Source organism: Lactuca sativa, chromosome 2 (assembly GCF_002870075.4).
Source record: "Lactuca sativa cultivar Salinas chromosome 2, Lsat_Salinas_v11, whole genome shotgun sequence".
Classification (NCBI taxonomy): Eukaryota; Viridiplantae; Streptophyta; class Magnoliopsida; order Asterales; family Asteraceae; genus Lactuca; species Lactuca sativa.
The window spans coordinates 187,290,234-187,310,612 of record NC_056624.2 but is presented as its reverse complement, the minus strand read 5'-3'; the positions used below and the strand labels follow the sequence as shown (position 1 = coordinate 187,310,612).

Here is a 20,379-nt window from a genome sequence, read left to right as displayed (position 1 = left end):
TAAAAACTATTTATCCAAACACCCCTAAATTCACCATTTGTAAATGTTTTTTTCATCCTCAATGAAAATCCCCTCTCACCTATAACCTCAAAACCAGAAAAACCACTACGGCCCGTGGGCATATTTGCTTCGGAAAGATTATAGTAGAATTTGATATTGTAGTTAAACTTCTAATGTTTCTAAAAAAGATAATAATAATAAAACGATAACCTACATATATGTAACGGTCCACATTAAAAGATGTTTAAACAAAACCCATGGAAGATACTTGTCCAAAGAATATCTAATATAATATAATTTGTTTCAAAAACGATATTCATAATTTTTAGAGTAGCCATTTGTTTTATTTACAGTTTTATACTTCATATATATTCATATAATATCAACTGTGACTTAAACAAGGCGTAAATTTTGAATAAATAAATATATCCACACGTCACACGCTCCTTATCGGGCGCGTACAACAGATAAAAAAAGGATTTGAAATATAGTGATAGGGGACACGCGTCTCTTGTCTGACAAAGAAGCACTTACCGCTTTGTTTCATGGCAAAGCATATACGTGTCCTTATTTTATGGGGAAGTGCTCTCCGGTACGTGTTGTTCTACTGTTCGCCAGCCAATCAGCTCACTCACACGCTTCTTTTTGGTTGTGGGACCCAACAATAATCTCTAACAACCAATCACGGCCTCCTGATGCTATTTGTTGCCTTAGACACGTGTAACCGGCGACCGATTTTCATCTTAATCCATCATGATTGCCCTCCGCCCGGGATTATTTCCGGTTTCTTTTCTAGAGAGAGAGAATATAGATGAAGAGATAAAGCTCGGAAGGTAGGTATGGATGGTGGAAAGAGGCGCGTTGACTCCCGATGCGTCGCCACCGCCGGTGGCAAGGATAATCTGATTATCGACCAGATCATGTTGAAGTACCGTCCGATCGCTCCGAGGCCGGTTACTGCTGAGAGTTCCGGTCAGTCGTTACGGACGAAGGATGGGATGCTTAAGAGGAAGAGAGTGAAGAGGAAGTACGTGAGAGTGAAGAAGAGGAAGAGTAACGCGACTGGGTGTAGTTTGACGATAAACGATAACAAAAGCAGCTGGTTCGATTTGGAGAAAGCTGTTGCGATGCTCGAGGATTCCAAAGGAAATGAGCTTGTTGTTTCAGATCCGTTGCAGAACGTTTCCAACTGGATCAGTTTCGATTTACCTGGTAACAACAGAAAAGGTTTTATGAATAATTTAATTGATTCTGCTCCGTCGAAGCAATTGTCATCAGATCTGCATGGCGTAGATCTGGCGATGGCGATGCAGCAAAGGAAGGTAGTGGAGTCTTGGATCACTCTGGAATCGGTTACCGGTACGTGTGAGGATCGGAGGTTGTTAGGCTACACGGATGAAGAGATATGGAAGAATCTAGAGAGTGATAGCTGTCCAGGTTTCATATCGAACAGTTTCGATGAGGTCCTGTGGGTGAATCCGGCATACCGGAGGATGCTGGATCTGAATTCAGAAGGTCGAGCACCGGCGACAGAGGTGGCGGTGTGGCTGGGGGTAAAAGTGGAAAAATCCATGGTGGTAAAATACCTGCCAGCTTTCTCATGCAGAGTCAGAATTGTATACCGATTATCTGAGAAGAAGACGCAGATGGTGGTGCCCTGCGACGTCTGCAAGATGGATTCCGGTGGCTTTGCATGGCGGCTGGATGTCAAATCTGCCTTGAGTTTGGGGCCATTGAATTAATTAACTAATTCGATCAAAATCAAAAGGTAACTTGATCAATCGAATTAAAACTTTATACCATACCTCCATAATCAAGTATATAGATCAGAGAGATGCATATACCATGAGAAAATATTGAACTCGGTTGCTATCCGTATCAACTTCTACAGATATGTTGATCCAACTTAACCCATCGTTGCTGAAAATTGCTCAATCTATGAGTTTTCAACGATTGATTGTGTTCAATATTTTCTTTATATATATCTGCATATGATAATAATTGAATCACGGATTATTGTCAGCTACAGTATAAAATCTGTAACAAGGTTAAGAACAAACTGGCTGCTTTGTTCAAGCTTCAATTAAATATAGTATTTATGATCTCAATGTCAATCTCAAAACTGGAGATTTCATATATATGTTAAGATATATTAAGTTGCATTTCTTTCTTTGCTGACCTTTATCTTGCTAATTAATGTAATATATGGCTTTATATGATAAAGAATTAATATATATGCAAGATTTGATATCATTACCTGAAGTGTATCCATATACAAGTTACAATATATACAGTACATAAAATATTTATGATGATTTGTTTTTGACAGCAAGTAGTTTTGTTTTAATGTGCAATAATCATATGAAGAAATTAATTAGACTCCCTTGACACCATTATTTTGTGTATATATATATATATATATATATATATATATATATATATATATATATATATATATATATATATATATATATATATATATGAAACAAATTCAGAAGTAAGGAAAAAGAAAGCATTTAAGCATGTATATATGACTTTAGATATGAGTTATATATAACCGGCTAAAACTATACAGCTAGCTAGAATGAACATACCTGAGAAACATGAGAGGACACAAGTATGAAAATTTTGGTCATGGTCGGGGGCATGAGCCATGAAGACTTTTCTCTTTGTGACATATTTACCATTTGTTATTAACAGAAGAAGCAACTACATATATATATATATATATATGAAATCGATCGTTTAGTACATTTTATAGTTATGAGACATAAAAAGACTAGTGCTAGGTGGTAAAGAGATAGCGATAAAGCTATCATTATAAAGTTAGAAATTTAATTTGAGAAATTAAGAGAATAATACACAAAAAATTTAGAAAGGAGTGTCATTTGACCAAACTGAACACCATTGATGTCTTTAAAATCCAATGATCATTGGTTCCAGATTTTCTTAGTATTTCTTTTTTATGCTTTAATGAACACCTCTAGAGTAAGTATGCCATTTGGATTTGATTTCTTATATATTTACTTCTCCCTAGTATTCCCCTCTCATTACTATAACATCACATCGTTTTCACATGTCATCACATAGTATGATTCATCAAAAAATAACATTTAATTGTTGCTTATTTAATCGTTTTCGATAATAACTAAGGGATTGTTTTACTAAGTTCATAAATTAACACATTTCAAGATCGCCAAACACTCAACTTAAAAGTTAAAAGTCATAATGTCTTATAATAATATAACAAACTATTTTATGCATACAGACTTGATAGAAAATAGAATAGTATATGATGATGTATTTTTATGCATAAACTGATTTATCTACTATGACTGATCTTATATAAGTTACATCTAAATTATGTTTGTTGAGGAAGTTATTTTATAAATAAGTGGTTACCCTCCACGTGAATTATCACTTCAGTCTTTACACAAAGTAAGTGTACATCATTGATCATGCTTGTATGTTTTATATAGAAGTTACATAACTTGGTTAAGAGAGATAGATATGTATAAACATATATGTTTACCTAACAAATAAATAAACAAGGATCACTTATCCATAGTTTTGATTTGATAAGATCACAGAGATTGAGGTTGTCACATCTGGACACTTGTTTAGGTAACATTGATTGAAAATATCTCCCTAACTTTGTTTTAAGAACGTTTTCGATGATGAAAGCTTTTTTTTAGCTTATTAGTATTTGTCTTTTTTATTAGATACTTAAAATTATATGAACATGCGATTTATTATTATTGATCATTCAACGTATGTTAAATGGTTAATATATTTTTATACTTAGTTCATCTAATCTTTTATTCTTTAATTATATTTTATTTTATCCCTTAATTATGTTTTAGTTTTAGATATTTATTTCTTTACTAATTAATTGTTTCTACTACAAAAATAATAATAATTCATTCATGAGGCATAAGTTTTATATCGATTATATAATATTTTCAATCTTTATTTTTTATTTTTATAACTATGACCTAATAAATTTTTTTGAATGTATATAAAATAAAAATCTGACATAGTTGTATTTATATTTTTGTTTGTTGTGAAATTTTGTTGAGAAAATAACTAATTAACTAAAAAGGTTTAATAGAACATTTTAAATAGATGATAATAAATTAGTTAAATATTTTTTAAGAAAAAAAAACTATTGAAAAAAAATAATTGTTAAAGAAATTAATTTATTATAAATTAGTGTTAGTGGAATGATGAGTTGGTCATTTTTAAGTCATAATATAACTTAACCATTCAATTCAATACTCCAATAATAGAGATGCATACCCTAAATCCCAGCTTGGCCCGCCAGTTTACATGTATAAATATTGGAATTCTTTTTCCAGCAACAAAAAACGCATGAGTAATATGCAACTCAAGCCTTTTTTTTTTTTTTTTTTTGATATTTTTAAGTTTCTAAATAACATTAGATATTATTTAACGAGAATGTTAAGTCTTAAAATATTAAATCTTAAACTTCTACGAACCGTGACAAACCATATTGTTTGTAAGGTATGAGATAACAATTATATATATATATATATATATATATATATATATATATATATATATTCTATTGGTATTTATTTTTATATACATAATTATTTTAAGATGACATTTTGTTAAAGCAAATACAAACATTGAAGTCATAGCAAAGCTATTTAAAACCTTAGCTTTTGACCCATGTTTTGAAAACTGGACCGGACCGACCGGTTAGACCGGTTCAACCGGGAACCGGTCCCAGATCCGATTCTTAAAGACCAAAAAACCGGTATTCGTGTGAATCGGTGAAAACCAATAAAAACCAATCCGGTTGAACCGGTTAAAACCAGAAATTTTAAAAAATATTTATTTTTTTTCATTTTTTGTATTTTTTATATAATTAAATATAGTTATGACATCATCCGATTTTTCCGGTTGTTAAGACCGATCTGACCGGTTGGACCACTTGAACCATCGAACCAATAAGACAACCGATTCGGTCTCCGGTCCGATTTTCAAAGCCTTGCTTTTGACACAACCTACCTAAAACCTTAGCTTTTGACACAACCTACCTGACGTAAGTCATTATATCATAACCCATTTTATTTACTTTATGTACTTGATGTTGAACAAGTATAAAGTAAGAAATATATACCCAGTATAGATGAGGGACAGATGTAGCCATCTTGAAACATCTGAAAAAGTAAATGTGGGCCCTTACTTAATTGAAAGGGAAAGGAATAGGATCCTGTGTTGTATATTTGACAGATGTCATACGTGAATAATTAAAGATACACCACGTACCACCACTGTCACTATCAGTAGGTGTGACCATGGGATCATTCAATATACGAAGACTCTCTCTAGGTTCTCATTCCCTGGCCATAAAAACAGATCAAGTATACGATAGCTTCAAAGTGGAAACCGATAACTTTCGAATCATTTAAAATTTAAAACATGACAGCTCATAATTTGAAAGAAATTAGACAAGATAAATGATGTAGCAGCGACTAGTCATATATGATTATTCAACACACATTTCCCATGGCATAAATGAAATTACTACGACAACCAGAGGTGAGTAAGTGGTTTCCCTTTTTGGCAAGAGACTACACAATCTAAAACAATCTCCGTCATCTGTTTCTCAACATCTTCCAAAGGGAGGCATGCATCGATTATCTGTTATGAAAATCATGACCATGTACATCAGAATCAAATTCAAATGTGAAACAACAAAAGCCTTAATTTTAAAACAATTTTTTTGTTACCTTCCAAGATGGATCACTAAGCATCTCATAATACTTGCCAACATTCTTCTGAAACTCCAGCTGCTCATATCTCTCGCCTCCATAACCACCTCTTTCAGCAGCTTTCTACAAAATCCCATCATACCATAAACATATTGCCAAACAAAAACCCATCCATAAAAAAATTTAAAAAATAAAAATTACTTCCGGAGGTATGTTGAGGTACATAACCAGATCAGGTGCCAGCAGTCCTACCTCAGGAGCCTGCACCACCACAACAACAGTGTGTTTCAAAAATCACTAGCAACTTGGAAAATAGGATTAAGTATTTAAGCCTATGAATCTGACCTTACACCATTCGATATCAAGTCCTTTGGCAGATGAGAAAGCCACACCTGAATAAGAATACCGATCAACAATGAGGGAAGTCCCACTTTTAAGCTTAGCCTCCATCAATGATCTGTATAAGAACAACAATCAAATCAAGAATCGTTTCAGATGCACCATGAAAGCAAACACAACCTTTTCTCCCAACGATTTGCACTGAAGAGTAGATGAATTGTGTGGTCATCCAACTGAGATTGATTGGTAAGATAAGAAGAAATCATTTTCCCCACTGCAGTATCTCTATCTGGAAACCGCCATGATTCTACAGGATACCCAAGACTATTCAAGTGTGAAAGAAGCCTTGCAGACTGTGAGGTCTTCCCACTTCGATCCAAACCTTCTAGAACAATAAGAGCACCTCTTGCATCACTTTGCCCAGTACTTTCCATGTCAACTTTTTGGGAAGAACACTTGAGTGAAAACCGGAGGTTTAATGATCGTTGTACAGTTACAGCTCCAAAATTTCTACAGTGAAAAATTTTTGTTTAGTTGGAATCCATATATTTTTTTTATCATTTAGCGTTTTTGCACGTCTTAACCTCATGATGCATAAGTATAAACTAATAAGATATATCAACTTACAAAAACTTAGACAGAGTGAAATGGCAAGCATGCATGTTCTTCAACCTCTTAACTGAAGTTAAATATTTAAAAAATCATCTTCAGATAACAAAAAAAGGATAGAAATTATACTTTTTGAATGAACATAAAGTAAGCATAGCTTGTAAACTGAGACATACATCACGCAACAGGTTCAGTATGTTAAACTTGACTACAGATTACCTGTGACCTATTGAAGTGAATACATGTGTTTGAGTGCAAATAACTACAATTTTACCAAGTAATTCATTCTCAATTTTGTAAATCTCATAAATTTTACTTGCATCAATTAAACAAAGTATGTAATGTAGTTAGATGATAATAACAGATATGTTTCTTTGTGACATTTTGTCGAACACCTGGTGGTTGCTATTTATTTAACCAGGTGAAACACCAATTTCTTAAGCATCAATATGATAAGATCCGAGAATGGTACTATGAGAAATGATATGCAAGTGTTGTAGCCCAAATCTTATTACCAATTGAATCGAAGGAATAATCCCTCTCTCAAACTAGACTAAACTAAACTAAACTAAACGAACATATAAAGTCAGATCAACAAATTAACCGAAATAGTAGTTGACGATCAAAACAATTCGGCCACACACACTGTTGCATGTCTGAACAAGAAATAAGTACATAGAAACTAATGAAGAGATTAGTGGTGTGGTTACCTGGACAAAGGAAATTGGAGTTTGGATTAGAGAGATGAAAGAGCAGAGCAGACCATACCAATCGTAAGAATCAAGAAAGGCACGAGTTTGAAACTTAAAGCATTTTCGAGGGAGATTTGAAAATTTTAAAGACGGAGGTTGAGAAAATTGGGGATGGCGCCAACTTCTGTCTTCTTCTGTCAGTCTTGTACTTTAAGAACCAACGCGCCTAATTTTGATCATCTCATTCTCATTTCTTTAAAGCATTTCCACAATTGTTGATTGGTTACTTTTGGTTTTTGTTATTGAATAAAAAAAAAAAAAAAAAAAAAAAAAAGACAAAACTTCAAAAATAGTCCTTCTGGTTTTCGAAAATATCAAGTTTAGTCCCTAAGTTCAAAAAACATCACAGATGATCCATGTGGTTTCAAAACTTTTAACATTTGGTCCTTTCGCCTAACTCCGTCAGCTTTTAGCCGTTAAGTGAAGGGCATTTCTGTCATTTCACTAGCACAGGGACCATTTATGAGGTTTTGCCTTATTAGAGGGTCATCACCACCTCACCTCCTTTTCTCTCCCTCCTGTCAATCTACTGCACAAAAACGAAGAAAGAAACAGGGACAGCCAAGGGTTGGCCACCCACCGATGACCCCCACCGTCGTGAACCACCACAAACGGCCACTCTCTCTCCCCCATTGTCGTTGCTTGCACCTTTGAATACCGGATTAAAACAGTCATACTGGAGAGCACCTCCAACCACCTCTTCCACTAAGCTTATTATTATTTCGGCAGTCACTCGGATGTTTCCGGCGTTATCCTTCTCGTTAGTCCTTGTGGCTATTCCATGTCTGATTCCCCCATCGTAAGTAAACCTAGTCATGGAATGGAATTCCCAAATTCCGGTAACCAAACTCATTCATAATTTCATATTCTGTTATTGTATATGTCCAAATTTGGGCAAGCAACAAAATACACAAGGAAGAAAGATCGTGTTTCAGAAAATGGGATGTGAAATCAATGCTCACATCTTCGCCGGAGCTTTGTGGTCCGGAAGAATCCAATACTCAAACACCTCGCCACATCAAATTCGACTTCCGAAATCCTGTGCGATGTCGTATGATTTGGATAAAACTGAGTATCCATAATGAATTTGAATCATTACAAGAATGAATTTGGACAAGATATTAACAAGGTATGAACACTGACTTATTAACGAGTTGTTAGCAATTTTAAGGGCAACAATAAAGGGATTGATGTATCCTATGAAATACTTTGAGAAAATGTTAAGGCTAGCAATTGAGAAAACGGGGACTGATGAAAGTGCACTCTCAATAATTATGGCTACACGAGCTGAATTTGACATGAAAATTTATTGACTTTTGTTGCACACACCAACTGTTCGGCAGATTGATCCAAAGAATAATCATTTTCTAAAATGTTGTTTTTTGATTGGATTGTTGTACAAATTGTAAACCCAAATGTGCATATCGACTCTCTACAACATTACACAAAAAGCCATGGAGGGGAGCTGGAGAGGTGGACAACCGGTTTTTCCGATGGGCTCTTTTCCTCGACTGTTAGCTTATCTCACCGGAGTTGTGGCTTCGGGGAAAGCAGGGGTCGAGCAAAACAATAATAGAGGATGTTTGGGGTGATGCCTCTTAACAAGAGTGTGTGAGAGAGAGAGAGAGAGAGAGAGAGAGAGAGAATTTATTTCATTTTTTCTTTTCTTTTTTTTAATAAAAAAGTTAAGATAATAAGAGAAAGCCTCATAAATGGTCCCCGGGTATTTAAATGACGAAAATACCCCCCACTTAACGGTAGAAAGTTGACGGAGTTAGGCAGAAGGACTAAGCATTAAAAGTTTTGAAACCACAGGGACCATCTGTAAGGTTTTTTGAACTTAGGGACTAAACTTGATATTTTCGAAAGCCATAGGGACCATTTTTGAAGTTTCTTCAAAAGAAAATTACCAACTTATTTATGGAGTAAATTACACGAATGATCCTTATGGTTTAGAGTAACTTGCGCATTTGATCTCTAACTTATTTTTTTAATTCAGAAGGTCCTTGTTGTTTGTTTTTGTTACGTGTTTGGTCTCTGTCTTACCTAAAAATATTATTTTGCCCTTGATTTTTTAACTTATTTAAATAAACACACCTCCAACCCCACCCCTCTCACCTTACCTTAACTACCCCACCATTTTTTTTATTTAAATAATAGTCTTTTTAGATAAGACAGGAACCAAACGCGTAACAAAAACAAACAGTAAGAATCTTCGAGTTAAAAAAATAAGCTAGGATCAAACGCGTAAATTACCACAAACCAAAGGAGACCATTCATGTAATTTACTCTTATTTATGAATCTAAATTTGATTGATGTTCCTTTTTTTGTATATAATAGTTATTACAAATGGTTGCATAATTATGGGACTTATCATAATGATTGAAAACTAAAAAAATATATAAAGAGAAAAATTTTCCATTATTGTTTTTATAGATTTTTTAAACGAAGGTTAAAACAAAATTAAAAATTAAAAAAGGTTCCTATAGTTTGATTAAATTCACAGTTTCAATCGAACTTTCCAAAAGTTGATACAAAACATGATTTTGGTTTTGAATTTTGCGGTTTTGGTCCTAGTTAGTTTAAAATAAATATATTACCATTTTATAATTTATTTTACCTTATTGCTTCTTCTCGTTTAACATTGCTACCCCCGTCTCTTCCCCTCCCCACCCTCCTCATTGTCGTCACTTCGGTAAGTATCCAAATCCCCTTCCCCCATTGTCGCTTTCCCTTCCCTCTCTTTCTCCCTAACCCGTCCATCGATTATAAATTCTAGTATGGTGTTTATTCACCAAGTCATTCAAACAAATTCATTTTGTTAGAAGGGAATAAGGTCCATCTAACCTCTTTATAGATCTAATATAAAGCAGTTCAACATCTATTGTTTTACTACTCAATTTGCCTCTACGAATGGAACTTATACTGGTCCTTGACTATCTCAAGGCATTTTATGAGGACACCCTGTTGGGTCCATTATGTGTTGCGTCTTGGGCTCGGTCCTTAGCCCAGTTTTGTATCGGATTGGGTCTGACCATCCATGATTTAATTATTAGGGTTTAGTATTTATAGATGCTTGCATGCATCTTTGTACGTAGCTGTTTAGTCGATCATTCAAAGCGATCATTGTTTTATTGATTGTAACCCTAAAAGCCTCTATAATGGAACTTCTTCATCGAGCTCTGTTGAGGCGTGAATCTATTGAATCATTCAGCTCATTATTGATTCATTCTCTTGTTTGTTATTTTGTTTGCATTATTTTGATTAATCTGTGTAAGATCTAAACGATCAAAGAGTTTTTCAACTCATCAATTGGTATCAGAGCGGGAGGCTGTGTAATTCATACACATCTCTTCTGTCAAAGAAGTGATTAGGGCTCATTCCGCATTCATTGATCTTTATTGAACCGTCACTCCATAATTGACGTGTCTCATTAATTATTAATTTTGCCCTGATATTACGTATTACAAAGTCTGATCTTATAACAGGTTAAACGATCAAGCATGGACGATTCTCAATCCAACCCCATCAACATCTCTAACAGCATCGAATCAACAACCAAGATCCCAATCCTCTACACTCAAGACTATGAAGTATGGACGCACCATTTTGAAGATTACGTTATTGGATCGGAAGATAACGGATATCTGATATGGGAAGCAATCACAGTTGGCCCCTTCGCTCACTCAAGCACTTCAAGAATCATTAAAACTCAGAAGGAGTACAATGATCTATTAAAAGATGTAAAGGACGTCGCTCAGGACGAAAAGGAGAAGTTCCAGTGCAACATTAAGGCATTGAGACTAATTCGATTCTCCCTTCAATCCGACATGTTTCGGTTAGTAAGTTCATGTGGTACAGCAAAGGAAATCTGGGATCGGCTACGAGAGGTGTATTCCACAGATGAAGATCTGGAGCACTCGATTCAGACCTTACTTCTCTCATAATTTGGAGAGTTCAAGCAGAAGCCAGAGGAGGTTGTTACACAAACGTTCGATCGGTTCAATCATCTTCTCAGTAAGATAATCAAACATGACATAGAAAGAAAGCTCATCGAATAAAAGGTCACTTTCTTAAATGGCCTAAGACCTGAATGGAGAGCAGTTGTGTCGACGGTTAAAGCACATGAGCAGTTCAAATCATATTCTTTAGCGAAACTTGTGGGAATTCTAAAATCCCAGGAAAAGATTGTGCTGCAGAGAAGAGCGTGGTTTCAAACTTGGGGTCTTTGGCCCTTATGTCTAAAGGTAAGAGCGCAGCAGAAGAAGAAGAAGATCTGAATCTGGGAGACTACGATCTGACATCTGAAGATTATGCAATGATGGTGTCAAATCCTAGGAGGTTCATCAAGAAGAAGTTCCCTACCAACAAGAACCGTAATTGGCAGGGAAGCTACAGCTCTAAAAAAGCGAAAGAGGAGCCGAAGGTTGAAGAACCAAATAAAGAAGCGAAGGGTGAAGCTGATTCTGGTGTTAGCTTTTTTTACTGTGGAGAGAAAAATCACTACGCAAAATATTCCGTGTTGAAGAAAATGGCAGAGAAAGATGAGGAGAAGGATGAAGAAGCAAGTCTCCAAAAAAAACTGGAGGATATTAAAAGGAAGAAAGCTGCCACTAATCCCTCTATGAATGCTCTAATTGTGCAGGGTTCGGTAGATGATGATGAGTTTGGTGGTGTACAGGTGTGGTCGACCGACTCAGAAGATGATGAAGTGAGAAAGCCTACTCATGGAAAGGCTTATGTGGCGAAGAGTGGTGATGCTAGTGGAAGATGTTTGATGGTGACAGATGTATCCCAGATGAGGGGATATAACAATGATGGTGGAAACGAAGTGGCTCAGGAGCTAGAGGATGTGTGCTTTACAACGAAGCCTCTCAGTGTGCAGATCAGTGAACTTGATGAACTGATCAAGAAGGTACAATCTATTTTTGTTTCGTTTAAAATTCCACAAACATCATATGAAAAAGAATTAAATAACTTGAATTCAAGAATTTCAAATCTAGATAGTTGTTTAACTCAAACACGAGTCACGAATTCTAATCTGACTAACCAAATGAGCAGGGTGTCATCCAAGAGTGAGGAGCGAAGAATGTGGATTGAGCAAAAGGAGTTGGAGTTGGTTAAGTCTAAGGATGAAAATATCTATTTGCAAAGAGACAATCTTAAGTTGTTAAAATAAAGAAATGTTTTTTGTTTGATTGCAAAAAGACTTTATACTAACATTACACAACTGTATTTAGACTGTGAAATAGGCTAGAAAATACATCGCATGATTTTTCCCTTCCTTGAGCTAAAGGAGGATGAAATCGATGTCGAAGCATACAACTGTGAAAGTGTTGTATCTTTAGATGATGTAAATCCCACTTATATGTTTGGTATGGACAAAATTGAATCGTTTATAAAGTCCAAAGACCATAAGGACATGCTTAAGAACCTTTTGGATGAAAATGATAAGTTGAAACTCAGAGCCGAAACTATACAAAAATTTGACTCATTGAGTACCAAATTAAGCTCAGAAAATAAAATTGATGTTGAAAATGCATCTGAACTTAATGAGGACGATGACATGAGTGAAATGTCTGTAGAGGATGAGGTTGACTATTCGGAGTTTATTAGGAGCGAACCTGAAAACCACAAAAACTTGATTTCTGAAAATTCTGTGGAATTCACTCGTTTGTCAAAAAATAAGTCCCCAATCCTTAAAGAAAAGACCATTGTATACCAAAAGGTAAGAACCACTCCTAATCAGGTTTATAAGGTCACAGGAGTAACCGAACATCAGACAGCCGAACTCACTACATTGGTGAATGAAGATAATTTAGATGGTTGTGATGAGTTTTTATGGACTGCACCGATAGACAACGCAGATGAAACAATTGGTTTGTCGGAGCGAACATCATGGAAGGTCAAAGGTAGATATGTGGCAGAACCACTTAATAGACCTACCAACTTTGACGTGCCCAGTACCAGTGGCACAAAAGAGGTTCCAGTGGAATACCTCTCCTCAACAAGCGAAATCTCTTCCATGGAAAGTGAACCTGCTGTTTAGAAGCCGAAACAGAAGGCAAATATTCACAGACAACCAAAACAGGTGAACAATCAAAAGCAGCAGAGGAATCTGAGATACAAGAAAAATCTCTCAGAGCGAAAACAATTTTGGCGCTCCCAAAATCCTCACTATACTCACTCTGATAGAAATTCCAAGCCAAAAAGAGAAGAGAATAAGGATAAAAGGAGCTTCGGTCCGTTGGATCAAAAGAACCAAAAGAAGACTTTCAGGCCACAGAAAGTACAAGACCGGAAGGATAGGTTTGGTCCTGAAAGTAACAACAACCAAAAGCCTGGTTTCGGTCCACTAAACAAAAACAGACAAAGACCAGGGTTCAGTCCATCAAGTTTTTACAACAGAAGACCCAGTTTCGGTCCAGAAACCCACAACAACCGAAAAGCTAGTTTCGGTCCATCAACAAATAGCAACCGAAGGTTCAGGTTCGACCCCTCAAATGATCACAACCGAAAGGGTCATTTCGAACCTCAACTCAAGAAAGATTCTCATTTTAATTTCTATTCCTCTAATTCTTCTCGTTCTCATTCTTCTTCTAAGCCTAATTCTCATCCTATACCAAGCTCACAATCGGCGAAGGATTTGAAAGGAAAAAGTAAGATTTCCTCAGCAAATGAAGACCGAAAGCAAACTAAAGTCCAAACTCCTGAACCTAAATCCAAAACACTTGAATCTAATTCCAATAAAATCAAAGTGTTTACTATTAATAGGAAAGATAACACAACATTAACAAAACGAACTTATCTTGTTGATGGTTCTCTTACTATTCCTGTTTCTGTAAAAGGCTCACGAGGACTCAAGAAACTTTGGGTTCCTAAATCTGCTTAATTTTTGTTGGTTATAAGTGACGAGTAGTTCGACGAAGAATGGTACATAGACAGTGGATGCTTACGTCACATGACAGGAAGGAAGGAAGACCTAAGGGAGTTTCCGTCCCTTCAAAACGGTGGTAACGTCAAGTTTGGTAACAACTCCTATGGAACGATAAAGGGTTATGGGATGATAACCAATGAAGACTTTACAATCAGGAAGGTGGCTTATGTAGAGGGGTTGCAGCATAACCTCATCAGTGTGTCTCAACTGGTGAGAGGTATAGGTCTCAAAGTCTCGTTCGATGACGAAGGTTCAGAGATAACAGAGAAGAAATCCAACAAGGTTATTCTCAAGTCAGAACGAAAAGGTGAAATGTTCCCTCTGAATCTCAACCCAATCAAAGGGACTCCATCCATATGTCTATTGTCTAAAGCCCATTCAGACGAAAGTTGGTTGTGGCATCGAAGGCTCTCACACCTCAACTTCAAAGACATCAACAAGCTAGTCATCGATGATCATGTTCGAGGTCTTCCACTGTTTAAGTTGAATCGAGAACACTTATGTGCTGCTTGTGAAATGGGGAAACAAAGTCGCCAAAGTCACCCAATAACCATAAACACCAAAATTGTTGAACCACTTGAGCTGCTTCACATTGACTTATGTGGTCCATCATCAATCAAGAGAATTGGCGGTAATAAGTACATCCTTGTTATTGTTGATGACTTCTCATGGTTTACTTGGGTGTTCTTTCTAAAGCACAAATCTGAGGCGACTCCCAAGCTGAAGATCTTTATCAAGCATATCGAAGTGCAACTGAGAAAAGTCGTTCGAAACATCAGGAGCGACAATGGACTGGAATTCAAGAACAAAGAATTCGAAGATTTCTTAGCAGAAAAAGGCACCAGTCGCAATTTCTCAGCCCCCTATACACCTCAACAAAACAGAATTGTCGAAAGGCGAAACCAATCCCTGTGTGAGGCGGCTCGAACCATGCTGATTTTTGCCTCCCTTCCTCTATATTTCTGGGCAGACGCCATTGCTGCAGCTTGTTTCACTCAAAACATATCTTATCTCAACAAGCGTTTCTCTCTCACCCCCTATGAGATTCTTAACAACAGGAAGCCGAATGTCAAGTTCTTTCATGTGTTCGGATCGAGGTGCTTTATTTTCAACTCCAAAGAGCATCGCAACAAATTCGATGTCAAAGCCGATGAAGGCATCTTTCTAGGATATTCTCTTACTTCAAAGGCGTATAGGGTTCTGAATAAGCGTTCTAAATGAACTGAAGAAACCTATTATGTAACGTTCGATGCCAATTACATCAAGTAGTTGAAGTCTACCGAAGGGGCAATTGGAGAGATTTTCTCTCAAACCGGTCAGGTCACAACCTCAATCGCCAATTTGTTTGACCAGTTCATGGATCTATTTGATGAACCTGAGAAGGCTATTCACTCTGAAGCCATGGCAGCAGACAACAATGTGGATCACATTAAGAAGATTATCGAAGACGTAGCCAAACAAATGGCAGAAAAAGAACCGGTTAGAAACGAACCTCCTCAGAACAATACTTCAGTCGAGGGGGAGAATCAGTTCTCTTCAGATCGACAGGACTCACAATCACATATCCAGGGGGAGGGTCCATCATTTTCAATCGACGATAATGCTCATGGCCAGGGGGAGAATCCAATCTTTGACGGAACCAAAAGCCCAGCCAGAACCGAATGCCCGATTGCACCCGAAAGTCCTGTAGCAACCGAAAGTCCGGGACAGCCCGAAAGCCCAATAGAAGAAGGATTTTTTGGTTCACATCCAAATGTTTCATCATCTGTCGAGGGGGACAATTCCAATATGTATTATGATGACGATATTCAATCAGAGTTTGAAGAAGTGGTAAATGCTGAATTGGATCCCTCTTATGATCCAAATTATCCTCCTCTCACCAAATGGACCAGAGATCATCTTGTATCTCAAATAGTGGGTGATGCATCATAAAAGGTTCTAACTCGATCACAACTGAAGGCGAAGCAAACTGCTCTATTCTCCAAAGTAGAATTCTGCATGTTTAATTCATTCATCTCCAAAATAGAGCCGAATACCGTCAATACTGCTCTCGATCATTCTGATTGGGTTCAGGCAATGCAAAGACAAACTTAATGAGTTCGAAAGAAATAAGGTCTGGAGACTTATTCCAACACCAAAAGATGCCTCGGTTGTCAGTCTCAAATGGGTGTTCAGAAACAAAATGGACAAGGAGGGAAATGTGATCTGGAATAAGGCTCGGCTAGTGGTGAAAGGATATTGCCAGGAAGAAGGAATCGATTACGAAGAGACATTCGCTTCGGTTGCAAGGTTGGAATCCATTCGAATATTTTTTTTGCCTATGTTGCACATAAGAACTTTGAGGTCTACTAAATGGATGTGAAGTGTGCCTTTCTGAATGGTGGACTTGAAGAAACTGTGTACGTGGAACAACCTCCTGGTTTTGTAAATGAAAAGCATCCAAATCACTGCTACATCTTGGATAAGGCAGTTTATGGTCTGAAACAAGCACCTAAGGCATGGTATGAAACATTAACTAAGTTTTTAAAGATGTTTAAATTCAAACAAGGTTCGGTTGACCCAACCTTCTTTCGTAAAAAAGAAGGTAACCACCTTACGATCGTTCAAATCTATGTCGGCGATATCATCTTCGGCTCCACGAATCCTAGCCTAACAGCTGAATTTAGAAAGTTGATGGAGACTAAATTTGAAATGACCTCAATGGGTCCAATTAACTTTTTCCTTGGTTTAACTATTAGACAGGGACTCGAAGGCATCTTTATCAACCAGGAAGCATACACAAAGACTCTCATTGCCAAATTCGGCATGATGGGAGACTCAAAGGTCAAAGTCCCTATGGCATTCAACACCAAGCTCACACCATCTTTGGAAAAACCGGCAGTCGACATAACGCTATATCGCCAAATGATTGGTTCCCTGATGTACCTCACGACTAGCAGGCCCGATATAATGTTTTCAGTATGATATTGTGCCAGGATTCAAGCAAATCCTCGTGAACCACACATGCTGGCAGTGAAGAATATATTCTGGTATTTGAAGCGAACCACCTCTCTCGGTCTCTGGTATCCCTCAAACTCAGGTTTCTTCGTTCAAGCCTACTCAGATGCAGACTTAGGAGGATGTGGTCTAGACCGAAAAAGCACCACAGGAGGCTGCCAATTCCTAGAAGGGAAGTTGGTTAGCTGGCAATCGAAGAAACAAACATGTGTTTCTCTATCTACAGCCGAAGCAGAGTACATTGCAGCCACCTCCTGCACATCACAAGCGATTTGGATCCAAAGCCAACTCCGGGATTATGGACTCAATATGAAAAAGATCCCACTATATTGCGACTCAGAAAGTGCAATTAGGATCTGTCATAACCTAGTGCAACATTCCAAGACCAAGCATATAGCACTGACATATCAATTTATTAAAGATCATGTGGAAGATGGAAACGTCGAAATTCACTTTGTTCGAACCACTGATCAACTGGTCGACATCTTCACCAAAGCCCTTCCTGAAGCAAGTTTCAAAAAAATCCCACAAGGCCTAGGTATGATGGAATCGGAGTCTGTACCAAAAACACCTTCTCAACACTAAAAGTTGGAAGCGAAATGAACCGAACGCTCGGTCTATTTCGGGATCGGTTTACACGGGAACCGAAATGAACCGAACTCTCGGTCTATTTCGGGTTCGGTCCCACTGCACTTGTTTTCGCTTATCTCAAAAAGGTGATGTCTTTGGTTGTATACTTTTGTACAATTGTTTTCCAAAAATCCAAAAATATTTTTTTAAGGAACCGAAATGAACCGAGCGTTCGGTCCATTTCTGGTTCAGTTCAATTTTTTTTTGTTTGGTTTGTTTTGTTTTTCTCTTTACAAAAATATCAAAATTCCAAAAATACTTTCTTTCTTTTGTATCTACTTCTGTTTATGTTAACAGTTTCTGGAATATCGATGGGGCAGGTATCATTCTCATACTTTATACTAGCTAAGTGTCCCTAGAAGCATGCTGTTGCATGTTGTCCTAAGCCTCAACTGATTTTGAATAAAGCCTTATTGACTGGGTATATACAAACCTTGTCTTCCCAAATAGGCTGCTAAATTTATTCTAATCATGAGCTACATTACTCTTGTCTCACATGAGTTAAGAGTTTTTTGCTTGGTCATTCTTTTTATAGCAGAGGTACTTTAGTTTCTTTACAACACCTCAAACACTTTTCTCCATCATATTTCGGTTCATAAATGTAACCCTTGAGACTCTCAGAAATAACCACTGAGGTTTATAGTTACACAATCTCTGTGTTTATGATCTTAGCTTCGTGTCACTACATGCTAAGTGAAACCTAAAATTCAATACCCACTATGAATTGACGGTGAACAATTAAATTTGCTCTAGCTTTCACCCATGAATTAACGAAACCAACCAAGTGGTTGTACCATGAAATCTTTATTTTTTTTTGTGTGTGATTCTTATGAAATTGTTACACACCATAACATTTCTTCCCATAGAATCCAGTTTTAATTTTTTTTTTTTGAGATTTCACACCAAACATTTCCAACAGGTCACTAAATATAGTCCAAACCTACTTGTTCAACAGACCACATCGGTCTCACAGGTACTTCGTTCGGTTTCGGTCTTATGTCAAGATCCGGAATTCTGAACTGAAGCGAAAGCCACCCTTCTAAGCCTCATGAAAAGATGCCTTTCAACACTTCTTAACAAGTGCTTGATCATAATTCAACGGGAAACCAAACAGACACTTTAAAGTCTCTCTTGACTTTGAAGGAAGAGATTCGTGCCCGGGATCCACTGTTTCGTGTCTATATTGACATCACAAATTCCCACATAGATGTTGCTTTATTTCTTTATCTTTGAAACTCTATGCATGAAAATCTTTTTGATTTTCCAAAAGTCTGGTTCGGTTCTCTACAAGCTACTTTCCTTTATGTAGCTTCGGTTCTTAATGATATACTCAACAACGGAATGTTGTTGTTTTTCTAAGTCTTTGATTTTATTTAATGATGACAGCTCATTTAAAAGATAAGATGATGACTCAGCCGGAAGATTAAAGGTTTCCAAAATTCAAAAAGGGATTTGGTGGGAAGGCGTGCTAAACGGAAACGTTTTTCTCTCTCATGCGTAATCATCAGGGTTGCTATGTGTCACGTTTCAATCAATTCAGAAACCGTTTCGCATTTCAAGAGGATTTGGGGGCGAATTTTTCTCTCACTTCCATACCCGGTATACAGGGTTAAACCCTAGTTGTTTTACCTCTTTACTGCAGCCCAAATTTCTGAGAGCAAACAAAGGCGATTTTTCTCCCACTATTCATCTTCTTCTTCGAAGCATTCAACAATGGCGGATTCCTCCTTTGTTCATGAAACATCCAACATTCTCCCAATCAGACCTCAACAAAGCTTGGTCATCAACCTCACCCCAATCTCCTATGATGCCTTCATGTATCCCATAGTGGAGTGTCTCAAATACTCTCCACTGGTTCTCGCACTCTCCAAGGTTGAAATTGTGCCTATGGAATGTCTATCCCAAATTTTCTCCACAGCTCACTACGACAAATCCGTTGATCGCATCTTCTTCGACATCCTTGACACCAAAACCTCCATCTCAAAGCAGCGATTTTGCTGGCTTCTAGGATTTGAACCTGACGAATCGAGGGTTAACCCTGACTCGATCTATGTGGGTCAATTATTCTCCACATTTTACAACATGGGTTACACTGAAACCCTTACTTCCGTCACGAAGTTCAAGAAGTCATGTCTTCCTCCTCAATGGAACGGCTTCTTCACGATTTTGTTCAAAGGTTTATCTGAGAGGAGTGCAGGTTCTGATGGGGCCAGTCGTTTGTTCATGACAATTCTTTATGGGTTGTACAATGGGATCAACCTCGACTATGGCTCGGTTCTCTGGCAGCAGTTGATTCAAAGCCTCGGCTCTACTTTTCGACACACTGAAATCTCCTATGCCAGGTTCTGGACGCTCGTCACCAAATGGGTA

The 20,379-nt window shown here is 37.2% G+C and overlaps 2 protein-coding genes across 3 annotated transcripts; one reads left to right on the top strand and one right to left on the bottom strand.

Annotated features, from left to right (window-relative positions):
* The first annotated feature begins 609 nt into the window (after window positions 1-609).
* On the top strand, window positions 610-1,750 carry LOC111889274 (uncharacterized). Its single transcript, XM_023885413.3, has one exon. The coding sequence runs from the start codon at window positions 840-842 to the stop codon at window positions 1,740-1,742; it is 903 nt and encodes a 300-aa protein (XP_023741181.1). The 5' UTR covers window positions 610-839; the 3' UTR covers window positions 1,743-1,750.
* Window positions 1,751-5,412: 3,662 nt separating this feature from the next.
* LOC111889282 (thymidylate kinase) lies at window positions 5,413-7,607 on the bottom strand. Of its 2 annotated transcripts, XM_023885420.2 has the most exons (7): window positions 7,403-7,607; window positions 6,711-6,762; window positions 6,264-6,593; window positions 6,090-6,201; window positions 5,946-6,005; window positions 5,763-5,867; window positions 5,413-5,673 (listed from the first exon to the last, which is right to left on the bottom strand). In XM_023885420.2, the coding sequence occupies exons 2-7, from the start codon at window positions 6,743-6,745 to the stop codon at window positions 5,557-5,559; spliced, it is 759 nt and encodes a 252-aa protein (XP_023741188.1). In that variant the 5' UTR covers window positions 6,746-6,762; window positions 7,403-7,607; the 3' UTR covers window positions 5,413-5,556. The 2 variants fall into 2 exon arrangements, with proteins under 2 accessions (XP_023741188.1, XP_023741192.1); XM_023885424.2 differs by lacking the exon at window positions 6,711-6,762 and having other exon boundaries at window positions 7,403-7,603.
* Window positions 7,608-20,379: the final 12,772 nt, after the last annotated feature.

Excerpts from the sequence above, each read along its gene's own strand:
- LOC111889274 (XM_023885413.3), top strand. The coding sequence starts at position 840 with ATGGATGGTGGAAAGAGGCGCGTTGACTCCCGATGCGTCGCCACCGCC.
- LOC111889282 (XM_023885420.2), bottom strand. The coding sequence starts at position 6,745 with ATGCATGCTTGCCATTTCACTCTGTCTAAGTTTTT. Across the intron at positions 5,868-5,945 it reads ACCTCAACATACCTCCGGAA|AAAGCTGCTGAAAGAGGTGG; the intron begins GTAATTTTTATT and ends GGGATTTTGTAG. Across the intron at positions 5,674-5,762 it reads TTAGTGATCCATCTTGGAAG|ATAATCGATGCATGCCTCCC; the intron begins GTAACAAAAAAA and ends TTTTCATAACAG.